We start from the raw sequence: 12,973 nt of genomic DNA on the forward strand, positions 1-12,973 counted from the left end.
GATTTTATGCATTGCACTGTTGCTATTGACTGCTTTATTGGATAATTGCCTGAATGGGCAGCTGTACATGTGTTCCTATTAAAGTGACTGGGGATTGTGTATTCAGGATTCTGGAATCAGGATCTTCCTTTTGACTTATTTACACATGCACTAGCCCACTTTTATTACTAAAAAGTGTGTTCTTTTTGCCTGAATGTATATGTATCTCTGTGTGTGTGCTAAGAAGTTATATAACATTTGCAGATCTACAGCTGTCATGCAAAACTGCAGTTGCAGGGGAAAATTAATCTGTGTGTAGTGGAATGGCGTGCTGGTTTCCTGTGTTCACGCTCCTAATTTATTTATAGGAAAAGAAATAGACAGCCTGTTAGAGGCTGGACACTGGAGGCAGTGCTTATCCTCTTCCCCTTGCTACTGGACAAAAAGACGGGAGAAGGTGTGCACATTAAAGATGCATGGGGACCAGTGTGTTGAGTTTAAAGTTCTCCACGCTTTATGCAGGCCTACTAAAATATTCATGGCCTACACTGCGTGTGCAGGCTGCGGCACTTCGACTTAATCTCCTTCCACTGAGAAAGAGGGTGCAGGGGCTCACAGCAAAGCAAGCACCGGCTCTTCTGATTAAGGATGTTCGAGTCGTAAGTTGCTTGTTATAATACTTGAAATCCACTCTTTCTCATGTAGCATACTTGCTATCCTTTTCAACATTCCAGTGCAGGCTTACATCGTATTACAACGTACTTATGATCTACAGGATCAGAGACACATATTTCATTTTGGATTTAAGTGTAGCCAAAATGCTTGCGTTATTGTGATGAACTGCATTATTTTCCAGTAAGAGCAATAAGCATTAGAGGCTAAGTAAATAAAACTCTGAAAATACTTTGTGCAGACAAACTTTTCAGACGATAATACAGAATGATGCAATTGAGAAACTTCTGTCATAGTGAATTTGTAATTTGAAAAAAAAAAAAAAAAATCTGTGCTAGGGTTATTTCGTTTGAGATTGGCAATACTAAGCACCTGCTGTATTTGGCAAAGGAAAACAAATATACACACTCACCCTCATGTAAAAATAAACATACACACACTCAGAGAGAGAGAGAGAGAGAGAGAGAGAGAGAGAGAAAGAGAGAGATTTCATTTATATTTTGTTTAGTTTTTGACATATTTTTAGGTCAGAATAGAAAATCCACTACATCACAGAAGGCTAAAGGATGCACTGCTGTAAGGAGATTATATAAGGAATAAAATGAGTTTGCTATTATAGGAAAATAATGCAGCAAAATGATGCAGTCTTACTGCTACCACCCTGAAGTCGATTATTTACCAATACTACCATTGACGAGGTTTATTCATCATATACCAAAGACATTTTCCAACACAATTTTTTATTTATTAATGAACAACACAACATACTTTTAACCATTAAATTTTGTTGAGGAACATCTGTAAAACAAGTTAGTTCCTGTTATCACTTACATTATAGCAGCTATAAACAGATATTCTTTCAACATTATTTCTTTTTTCTCTCTTAAAGTTAATAAAAATACAGCTTGTCATAATACAGCAAACCACGGAAGACTCTACTGTGGTGGACAACTTAAATTTAAAATTTGTTTATTAACCTGACATTATGTGGATCATTCTCGAAGTTGTTGTGAATGATCATTATTATATATATTATAATGAGAAGATAAATATAAACCTGTGATTTAAATTTAATAAAATCAGTTTATAGTTTCTGATAAAGCCTAAGCAAGAATTCTACAAACCAGCATAACTCTAGCCAAACATCCTAAAAAACATGCTATCTGCCGTCTGTGTGCTAGCAGTTAACTTCCAAAGTGTTTCAGTGTCATAAAAAGCACAGCATAACATCTTCTGTTTGAGCAACATCTGTTCACACTGTTCTCACTACACAGGTCTAACACTGAACCAAAATGTGTGAAGATCCGCTACGACTTTGTGGCACGCAATTCCAACGAGCTGACTGTGCAAAAGGGTGAGGTGCTAGAGGTATGGATGAGATGAGAAGAGGTGGTGGAAACATGAAGAAAACAGAATAGGGCCTGAGAGGTTGTGGGAATTCACCATCGACTAATGAACACCTGAAGTCATGATATTCAATGGTTGGTGATATGCTGGGGGCAGAGTCTAGAATGTTCTCTGGGCTGGTGTCATGGTCTAGAACGTTCTCTGGGTTTGGTTATGCTGAGTTCATGGTCTAGAATGTTCTCTCGGTTTGGTTATGCTGAGTTCAGGGTCTAGAATGTTTTCTGGACTGGTGTAATGCTGGGGTCAGGGTCTAGAATGTTCTCTGGGCTGATGTTATGCAGGGGCAGGGTCTAGAATGTTCTCTGGATTTGGTTATGCTGGGGTCAGAGTCTAGAATGTTCTCTGGGCTGGTGTTATGCTGGGGTCAGGGTCTAGAATGTTCTCTGGCTGGTGCTATGCTATAATCAGGTCCTAGAATGTTCTCTGTCAGTTTCTGATGCATGGTGGATTCAGATTTTAGATGTCATAGATTTAGATTCCGAAATGTTCTATGGGTTGATCTTATTTTGGAAGCTGAGTCTAAAATGTTCTGTGAGTTGATCTTATGGTGGAGTCAGCTTCTAGAAGGTTCTATGGGTTGATGTTATGCTGTGGTCAGGATCTTGAATGTTCTATGGCTTGATGTTATGGTGGATTCAGAATCTAGACTGTTCTTGGGGTTGGTGTTATGCTAGTGCTAGTATAATAGTGGATCCATTGAGATGTGCACAAGAGATAAGTAAATATGAGATGTACCTGATTAAGATCTGACATTTCCACAATTTTATTTCCAATGTGTTTTATTCACATCTTTTATTAAATGATCTGAACATAATCTGTCATCTAAATGTTAGTGATTTTCATAAGAAAAACTGATCCATATGTGATTTTGACGATGTTACTTTTAGGAGAACATTTTAAAAATGTAATTTGACCAAAATAGAACATAAGGGTTAAATTACAGCTAGGTGCAGTGCATTCAACAAAAAATTGCAAAATCGAATTATTTTGCAATTGGAATATTAATGCACACTGCTTTTTAAATGTCATATGAAAATAAAACAACAGCTGAAGCTGAAAGGTGCTACAGTGTGTGTGTGTGTGAGTAAGTGTGCACGCACTCCAGGTACTGAACAGTGAAAAGCAGTGGTGGTTGGTGAGGAACCGCAGCACTCATACGGGGTATGTGCCCTGCAATGTGCTGGAGGAGTTGAAAGCAGGAGAGACACAATACAACCGTGCTGAGTTCTTCAACAGCCAGGTGAACCTCCACATCTACTGGCCTTCTCCTTCATTATTAAAGCTCTGCAAACACACAGTCACCCCCATGTGGCAGGTATAGTCTAACTCTCGCCCACTCGCTCACACTTTTTTCTTTTCTCAGGCTGTGAATCCTTACAAAGCTACTTCTCCACCTGCCTTGATAAATCACACTGAGAATGTGGAGATGAATAAATCCTCGCGGGACAAAGACAGTGCGTAACTGCTCTTATCTGTGCTGTGTAGTGGGTGTGAGATAGAGAGAGGAGTGAGTCAGGCAGAGAAATGCAGCAAGAGAGCTTGTATATACGGAGACTGCATGCCAAGAACTCATTGTTTCTCTCTTCAGCAATGTGGCATACAATCTTCTCTTATTCTCTTCCCTTGACTCGTCTCTTTAGACCGAACTCAGCAGAAGGAGGTGAACGATGAGCTCTTGAAGAGGATTACGGACAGCAAAGCCCAACCTCCTGCTCGCAACTTCCGGGTGGAACACCCCATCAGAACATTGCCCATCACTTATGATTCTCAGCCATTCGAGATTTGCGGGTGGCTCAATGCCAAGGGCTTCTCCAGGCCGTGAGCTCCCATTTGTTTGTTGATATCTTTGCAGTTGGGCCCTCAGAGTGAAAACATTTAGTAACTGCTTTATACTGGTCAGGGTAGTAGTGCAGTTTGTGAGACCCATTAAGATTATTGAAATTATATGTGTGTAGTTGCCAGATTTTTCTCAAATAGAATTCTTCTTGGGGCAAAAGTTTTTCAATTGTGTCTAGATCAGCCATTAATACAAGCTCTTGTCTTTAAGCTATAAAAACTGTGCAATAACAAATGTGGCTGATAAAGCAGACTGCAGTTGTTACTTGCATTATGGCGTAAGCTAAAAGCTAAATTGAATGACAATTAATTTAAAAAAATATCTAAGCTAATTCATTTTCTAATTAATTAGAAAATAAAGTTTATACTAATACAATATCAGGATACATGGTGGTGTAGAACTACCGCCTCACAACTCCTGGTCAGCTTAAGCTACTGTCTGTGCAGAGTTTCCCATATTCTCCTGATGTTCACAGAGTTTTCCCCCCCGGTTCTCAGGGTTCTGCACACCTCCCCAAACATGCTGGTAGGATTGGCTACACTAAATTGCTCCAGGTGTGAATGTGTGTGTGAATGTTGCCCTGCAATGGACTGTTCTGCCATCTAGGATGTATTCCACCCTTGCACCCAGAGTGGGTTCCGGATGCAGCCCTGACCCTGAGCGGGATAAAGCAGCTACTGAAGATGAATAAATATAAAATACAAATAGAAAACCATAACCATCATACCTATTTGTATTGAAAAATGTATTGAAAACGTTAATTAGCATAAATAGTTTTAATTTAATCTTTGCAGATTTGTCTCGATTTAGTAACGTGACATCCACCTGTATAATGGGGGAATTTTATGAAGACTTTATAAAGTTTATTATGGCACTATTGCACTACTGGTGGAAAACAGAGAGCAAATCAGAGTTGTCTGAGTTGGCATTTAAGTTCAGCATCAAATCAAGAATCCGTTACTCTGTTGATCTGTAGTGTAGTTAATAGCTCCAACAATTAATCAATAAAATGTTGACACATCTAGGTTGATTCTAACGCTTTATCAGTGTGATTTTTTAAAAAAATTTTTTTTATAGTTCATGCATCACTTACTTTAACAATAACGCATTATAATGTAAAATGGCACATGACTGATTTCAGTTATCACAAATCTAAAGAGATGTCATTAAACACTTAAGATTTTTTTTTTTTTTCATTTTTAATAGATTAAAGAAACGGACCAACTAATTTAACTTGCTCACAGACTGCTCAATCAGATAATAACAAGCCACAAGTAATCATACCGAACACAGATAAAAGATTAGTCGAGGTGAACTTTAATGCTCTTTTGACCTTTGCTCTTTTCTTTCTGGAAAAATAAGTAAGATGAGTAAATGTTATTATTTAATAGCGGTCACATCAGCTTTGTGCTAAATGTTCATTTATCACCTGCAAAGAATAAAAGCAGCCAGTCAATTACCAAAGATGAAATCACATTTCACATTGACAGAACCATGAATGATGGCAACAAATGTTAAAAGTGTGGGAGTTTCTTCACTCAATTTAAAAAAAAAGCCTTATAAGCTTTTATAAGCTTTATTTCGTAGCAGCACATCAATGAAAAAACATTGATGCAAGTGAAACAGACTTGTATTACATAATGTTTCATGGAAGGGCCATTTTTCCTAAGATAGGGTCAAAGTAATAAAATATGTGAAATACTTTATTGTTTATGAGATCAGTTAAGTTTAGCTTGTTTAATAGAGAGAAAGAGTAAATATGATCCATTTACATAAGTGTTCTTATGTCATTATTTAAAAGTTTCCTATGATTACACATTACAAGGTGTTTATTCCTCTTACACCACAGCAATTTGCCAAAAAGCTAGTTCCTGTTACCAATTTACATTATAGAAGCTATAAACAGGTATTCTCTCATTAGTCTCACCAGCCTAGCACTGTATCCTATTCCCAAGAAACCACAAAATGCAACGTCCTCTGTCCTGAACGCTTCCATGTGTCTGAAAACCTAAAGCTCAAACTTTTTGGAGCCAGGAATTTATTTCATGAACATAATTTAATGGTGTACAATAATATTTTGTCTATTACTTAAAGACCTAGAACTTTTTATTCCAGACCTATCCACCAGTAGAACACGTTAGGTTCAAGTTGATATTATTTACAGGTTATTATCGGTTTTTGAGTTTTGGATTAAACCCATTGGATTCAAGTGACTAGTCAAAGGCTAATACTTAATTATAAGAACTCATTAATAAATATAATAACTTTGATAATGACAGATTGTAATTTCCAATGATGCAACTAAAAGAAAAAATCACGGACCCCTTGGCCGTGCTTCATAGACCCCACACGGAGAACCACTGCTGATAATTCTTAGTCTTTATATACAGTTAATTTCAGTATTTTCAGTATGACCTTTTCCCCATGCATGTTAAACTCTGAAAATGGCCCATTGAGAACGGTTCCATCTGACAGAGCTTTTCCATATGTTGGATCAGGGTAGTGGACAGCCTGGGCATTCTGACAGGAGCTCAGCTCTTCTCTCTGAGTAAGGATGAACTAAAGGCAGTGTGTGGTGACGAGGGCTCTCGGGTCTACAGCCAGATCAGTGTGCAGAAAGCGCAGATAGAGGTCAGTCGCTCAGAAGACCATAGCAGCTACACAGTTACAGCCACATTAATATCACCAATCCTTACAATGCTCACACTACTGTGTGTCTAATACATTTTTGCATTTTACAGATTTGCTTTGTAAACTCTCTTCATTTCCATTTTCTCAGAGGAGCTATGGAAACTCTGAGCTAGAGGAAATCATGAAGCGCCGGCAGCGGGAGGTGGATGCTTTTACTTGGAACTGATTGCGCTCAAACTGCCTGTCAGTCACAGCACATTTCCATCCGGTTCCTTCAGCTCATCTAACCTACTCCACAGATTTAGCAGAGTTGGAAAGAAGAACACAGACACTGTCAATTGTTTGTCTAAACTAATTCACACCAAACTAAACTGGGCAACAAAAAACAAATTCCAATGTTATTTATGCTACTAATTTAGTATTTATTCCTATTCATTTGCCTGTATATTTATGTATATATGTATGTATATACATATATATGTATATATGCATGTGTATATATACATACACACATTATATACACATATATATAATTATATAATACATGCTATATATATATATATATATATATATATATATATATATATATATATATATATATATATATATATATATATAAAGCATGAATGTCTATTTATGCCTCTTTAACAGATCTGTAAAAATCCAAGGAGGAATGCAATGTATATTAATGTGTGATCAGGGAAAATAAAAGCTTGCAAATACCTCTCATGTACTGTATGTTATATGGCTGTACAACTGGTACATGGAAAGTATAATAATACAGGGGCTTGCATATAACACAATAAAGATTTTATCAGCATTATTTTGCCTCATTTGCATGAAAAACAATGTGGGAAGGTGGCTAAACGACAATGAATAGTTTGCCGCTGGAAATAATATGGAGATGAGCAGATTATCAGGTGGCCTCATTCCAAAAGGTAGCAAGGGCAATTAAGTTGGGGGGGTGGATGGGTTTGAGTGGCGAGAGGAGCCTGTTGGAAAAATGGTGGAGGAGCTCATTTAGAGCAGGAGATGGAGAATCAATTGACACATGCATCAGCAGCATGTTGTATAATCTCAGTGGATTGTGATTGCTGATCTCTGACAGACTGATGACTAAGATGCTACAGCCATCATCATGTAAATGTACAGGCCATGACAGGAGTCCTGCCACTCACCGCCTAAGGCATACAACTCTAATATAAAGGCAGCATTTAATCCTTACACAAATCTCATGATTGAATGAGTTTACTTCTGACAGACCGCTTTCCTTGCACTGGAAGCAAAACAGTGACTTTGACATGTCACTTTATTTCTTGTCTAGATGGCAAACATTTCAGCCAGTATTGTCCTATCATGTTTAGTATGAGTCAAAGGCTGCATTTACACTACATGATTCAAGTGAACCAATTCCAATTTTTTCCTCTCATGTGGCACAGATCGGATATGACCCATGAACGTGTAAGCAGGAAAAAAGCACATGGATTCCGATAATCTCAGATCCGTTTCAGGCCACATTCATACGTGGAAATAAATCGGATATGAATTCGATATGTGCATTTGTATCTGCCATGTAAGCGGACAGATTGGATATTCCCGTCAATACGTCATTGAAAAAACGACGGTGTCGAATGACGCCAACTCAGGTGGACACCAACCGCGAAAACACAACTCTCAACAATGGCTTTCTTCTTTTTTCTCCACCTTAAGAGGCTGGTGTTTTGCTTTCCTTTAAATATGGTGCGGAAAGCAAAAGCTTGTATTATATTTTCATCTGCGTCCATTGCAATTTGCTCTATTTTTACTTCCTTTTCGGCCTAAGCTTCTGGTGACGTCTACCTTGGGTTGTTTCAGGAAGTGTACAGTGTAAATGCAGATATTGGATATGGGTCACTTTTAAAAGAAGATATAAGCAGGTTGTCAACAAATATATATTTATAGTTTATTTATATTTATAGATATGGTCAACAAATCGGAATTGGGCATCAAGACCTGCAGTGTAATTGCAGCCAAAATGAACTCTATCCCTCTTGCCACAGTGATTTATGACACAAAGAGATTTTTAACAATGGGATTTTTCATAAAGAACATCCAAGCAAGGATAAATATCCAGCTCAGTCTGGTTTAACACTTTAAAAGGCAGCTCAACCACACGGTTACACACATTTATTACTGTAATTCCAATATATAGTGATCATAAATTCATCTCCAACTTTTCCCTTTATCTCAAGGGATTACAGTGAGTGTTTTTACATAATTCATTCACAAGGTGACTCAAATATAGCTGTAAAATTGGTATGAAAACTGGATGTTGATATCACCAGAACTACTCCATTCATCAAGTTACAGAGCTCAAAAGTCAAAAGTTAGTAAAACAATAAAACACATACCTTGTTTTTGACTTTCCTCTCTTGAAACTATGAAGTTATAATATTTCATTCACGCCCCTTTATTTATGTATGAGTTGTGTTCAAACATGTCACCATGCAGCCACTTAGTCACTAAACTGAAGTGACTTAGCAGGAGCGTATTTGTTTGTTTGTTTGTTTGTTTTCTATAAAAGATACTTTTATAGAAAGTGATAGTCATGGTGTTGTCTTGTCTAGTTGTCTTGTCTAATGTTATAGTGTGGAGACTAAATACCTAAAAACATTTGATTGTAATTTCATATCTAAGCACTTGGAAAAGTTTACAATCAATATTAATTAAGTTTGTAGCAGTAAAAGTAAAACCATACTACTTATGCATTGTGCTCAATAGGAGCTTCTACCGTTACCTTAAACGAGCAACTCAACCGTCCTGTAGATTTACATTTACATTACATTTACATTTATTCATTTAGCATTTAGCTTTTATCCAATCCAAAGCGACTTACAAATGAGAAAGATACAAGCAAAGTATGCTTGTCCATAGATGTCCATAACTCCTAATCTAAAGAGTGAATTTAAAATAAAATCAATGAAATTCTTTTAAAGGTCATCATATTAGTAAGAATTAACATTAAAATATTTTTGCACAAGTATTTAATTGTGTGCATGTTAAAGGGTAATGCAGCAGAACTAATGTATTGCACCTAGAGTGTTCAGAGATTTTACATGTGACTTGCTTAAAGTGACTGACAGAGATGCATATGTTAGACATGTTAGCTGTAAAAGTTAGTGCTAAAAGACAAATTATTTATGTTTGCCTTTATAATTACCCTGACGTGACATAAGCGCAATATTATACATTATAAATATATCACAGATTGAAATAATGCTAACTTGAAATGTACCCGACATTTTATAGAATGTGTATAGTACACTTATCGAAATGCAATGTTTAGAATTATTAAATGTACATTTCAAACATTTGTATTTGTGACAAATATTAAATAATGGGGTCACAACATTTGACATAAAGCCTACTGAAAAAAAAGCTTGCTGAATTTACTTAACTCAAATGCGTACATTGGTACCATGTGATTGAATTGAGTTACATTAGCATAATTTGTTTTTGTACATCCAACATGATTCGATCATGTATTTTCAATGGCCTGAATAAAATTGAACTCCACACTCGCACTGAGGATTGAACCTGGGTTGCCACCATTCTGCAACTGCAACATTACCACTGCACTATTCTACTACACATTTGTAAATGGCTTATATTAATACTATGTGAATCTAATTAAATAGAAAGTTGTTTAAATTAAGTATAAGCAATCAAATCACAATTTGATGAGAAACGGAATATTTTTATGTAAACCATATGTAATAATTTTCCTTAAATCTAATCGACCACACATTCCATTTTTTTCAGTGTAATTAATGTAGGGTATTAGACAACTAGGCTTCCACTCTTAATACTCCTGTCACGTAATGAGGGTTAGGATGGATGCAATTGCTATAAAGAGTTTTACTATGACAGATATAGGCAGACAAATCCAAATGTGAAACACTTGCGTGGTCAAAACAGGCAAAGAGTCAGGTGATCAGGCAAACAGGCTAGAGCAGGTAAGGCAAAAATCACCATCAAAGGCAAAGCAGAATCAAAACCAGAATAGACAAAACAATGGAACGTATTACTTCGTGAAGAGTGAACAGTCTCTTAGGTAGTGTGGTCTGATTGTCCGTGTGATTGGGAACAGGTGTGTGTGATTAGTCCTCAGGAGAAGGTGTCGTGTCTGTGTGTTCCATTGGGAGTTTGTAGATGTTGGCCATGTTTGTAGTTCGTGGTGCATTCTGGGAAATGGAGTCGCTAGTTTGCCGTGACATGACAGACCCCCCCCCCCCCCCCCCCCCCCCCATGTAAAAGAGTCTATAGTGTACTAAACAAATAAAGTGGTATCTGTATTTCTATCATTACAGGGACATGTACCTTACAAAGGACTCTCTCACACACGCATAGTCCTTCAGTCCTTCAGTGTGACCAGGATAGTTATTCTCATTTAGCACACCACATGACAGTGATCTAAGACCAAGTAAAAATAGAGCAGGTTTAAAATGGTCAATGATAAATCATTTAACTTCATTCCAAACGACTGTCCAATTAGGGAAAAGGTATGAGTGTGCACATAAGATATGGAAGATAATAAATAAAGGCTTTGACCTTTCATAAGGCTAATCAGGTTAATAATTCAATGAATAATACCCAGCCATCTTCATAATGCCTCGCAATATATTAAAAAGAAACTCTTTTTAGCCCTGTTATGTGTTGTTTTTCCCCCATCAGGCTAACAAACTGGGAACTGTAAAAGATGTCATTAGTTTGAATGTCATTTCACTGCGAACAAGTAAACAGCCACAACTTGAGATGAGTTTGGCATTTGGGAGAACCACCCGGGATTCTTCCGGCTGTGCTTGTGTGTGCACTGGAGAAGCTTTTTTTCTGCTGGATGGACAACTAAATCTGTGTGTCACTCACACCTTGCTGTCAGCACGACAGGAGACAGACAGTAAAAAACTTCGGCTCATCTCACTCCTGATGCTACTCAGCGGGAGGACACTTAAAATAGAAGACAATAACATGCATGAGGGCCTTTCCAAGGGGAGAAGGATGAATGGGTCTGACGCCCCACATAATACATCCCCTCCTCCCTCTGCTCAGCTTTTTAATGTGGGTGTCAGTTTGCATAGCATATCCGATTAATGAGCGCCTGAAACATTAACACTTAATCAATGATCTATTCAAAAGCACACAAAGCACACACTTTCTGAGCATCTCCCAGGGTGTGGATTAGGATGATAAAATAAAAACTGAATTGAAACCTGAGATGCAGCACAGTAATGTGCCAGATAGAGCAGAGGATAACAGCATGTACAAGCAGAAAATGAGCTCAAAATATCAACCAGAATGAGTGATTAAATTCCCATTTTCCCCCATGTGTTTCTTCATACAGATTACATTCAGTGGTTTGAGATTTATTTATTTTTTTTTAAATATTGTGCCAATTTTGTATCCACCATGAAATGTGGTCTATTTCTGAGTGAAATTAAGTACTGTAAGACTTTTATGATTTAGAATCAGCATGCAAAGTCTGCTAGCTCAGAGGTGAACAGAGGCATGGTATCTGGCTTTTTATTCTCCGAATGACATTTTTGCTCCTCCTTATGGACATTTAAGCCATCCTGCTAATCATCGTTAACTAGAAGATTGCCCTTTCTTTTTGACCTGACCTCCCTGACTTTAATAGATTTGATTAGATCAAATGTCATTCCACACTTAGCTAATTTAATACTTTTTTTTTCTGCACTCCGCCTGACATCTGAAGCAATTCATTTTCCTTTTTCTACTTTGTAAATCACCCAAGACTTCAATTTAGATTTGCATCTCATGGCTTCAGGCATACAGAGGGAAAGACATTGATCCACTTTAGCTCTCTTAGCATGCAAGATCATCTAACAGCTCACACACGCACACAGATTGATTTCAAGAGTGCGGAAAGCCTCCTTTATGTGTAATCTGTAAAGAATAATCAGCCATTATGCCTAAATTGTTGTTCATATGCGAATGTCACACAGAGTAGAAGGCACGAGAGAGGGAAAGGGTCTGTTCAATGCCATGTTGCTGAAGGCTACTATGTAAGCATAGCCATTTAATCCTACTGAAAGTATGTAAGCATAGCCATTTAATCCTACTGAAACCAAAAAACAAGCACTATCATATGGTTTAGAGGACATTGCGAGTCGGCTGACTCTTAGTCTATAGTTTTGCTATATGTATTTTAAGCAAGTCTTTACTTCAAAAGTATCGCAGTAACACCTAATAAAGAGTATTAAACCATAATACTATTAAATTCTGAATCAAGTGGTCACAAAGTTTTGATTAATTTTTGATAACAGCACAGCTCGGACAGTAGTTTATAATAATGAGCTTGTTCAAATATATTATCATTTCTACAGTAACAACAAACCCAGAGGTTTTTATGGCAGATATTCCGTATAAATAGACTAAAAATGTATAATT

General features: G+C 37.1%; 2 protein-coding genes across 3 annotated transcripts in view; one reads left to right on the forward strand and one right to left on the reverse strand.

Moving 5' to 3' along the window:
• Window positions 1-12,973, reverse strand: part of mgat4c (mgat4 family member C) — a 165,478-nt gene that overhangs the window by 41,345 nt on the left and 111,160 nt on the right. The window lies entirely within an intron of this gene.
• Window positions 418-7,065, forward strand: eps8b (epidermal growth factor receptor pathway substrate 8b). 2 transcript variants are annotated; one of them, XM_047154907.2, is made up of 7 exons: window positions 418-638; window positions 1,926-2,019; window positions 3,164-3,298; window positions 3,422-3,512; window positions 3,699-3,876; window positions 6,394-6,526; window positions 6,637-7,065. In XM_047154907.2, the coding sequence occupies exons 1-7, from the start codon at window positions 628-630 to the stop codon at window positions 6,697-6,699; spliced, it is 705 nt and encodes a 234-aa protein (XP_047010863.1). In that variant the 5' UTR covers window positions 418-627; the 3' UTR covers window positions 6,700-7,065. The 2 variants fall into 2 exon arrangements, with proteins under 2 accessions (XP_047010863.1, XP_047010862.1); XM_047154906.2 differs by having other exon boundaries at window positions 421-638; window positions 6,675-7,065.

Source organism: Ictalurus punctatus, chromosome 4, assembly GCF_001660625.3.
Source record: "Ictalurus punctatus breed USDA103 chromosome 4, Coco_2.0, whole genome shotgun sequence".
NCBI lineage: Eukaryota > Metazoa > Chordata > Actinopteri > Siluriformes > Ictaluridae > Ictalurus > Ictalurus punctatus.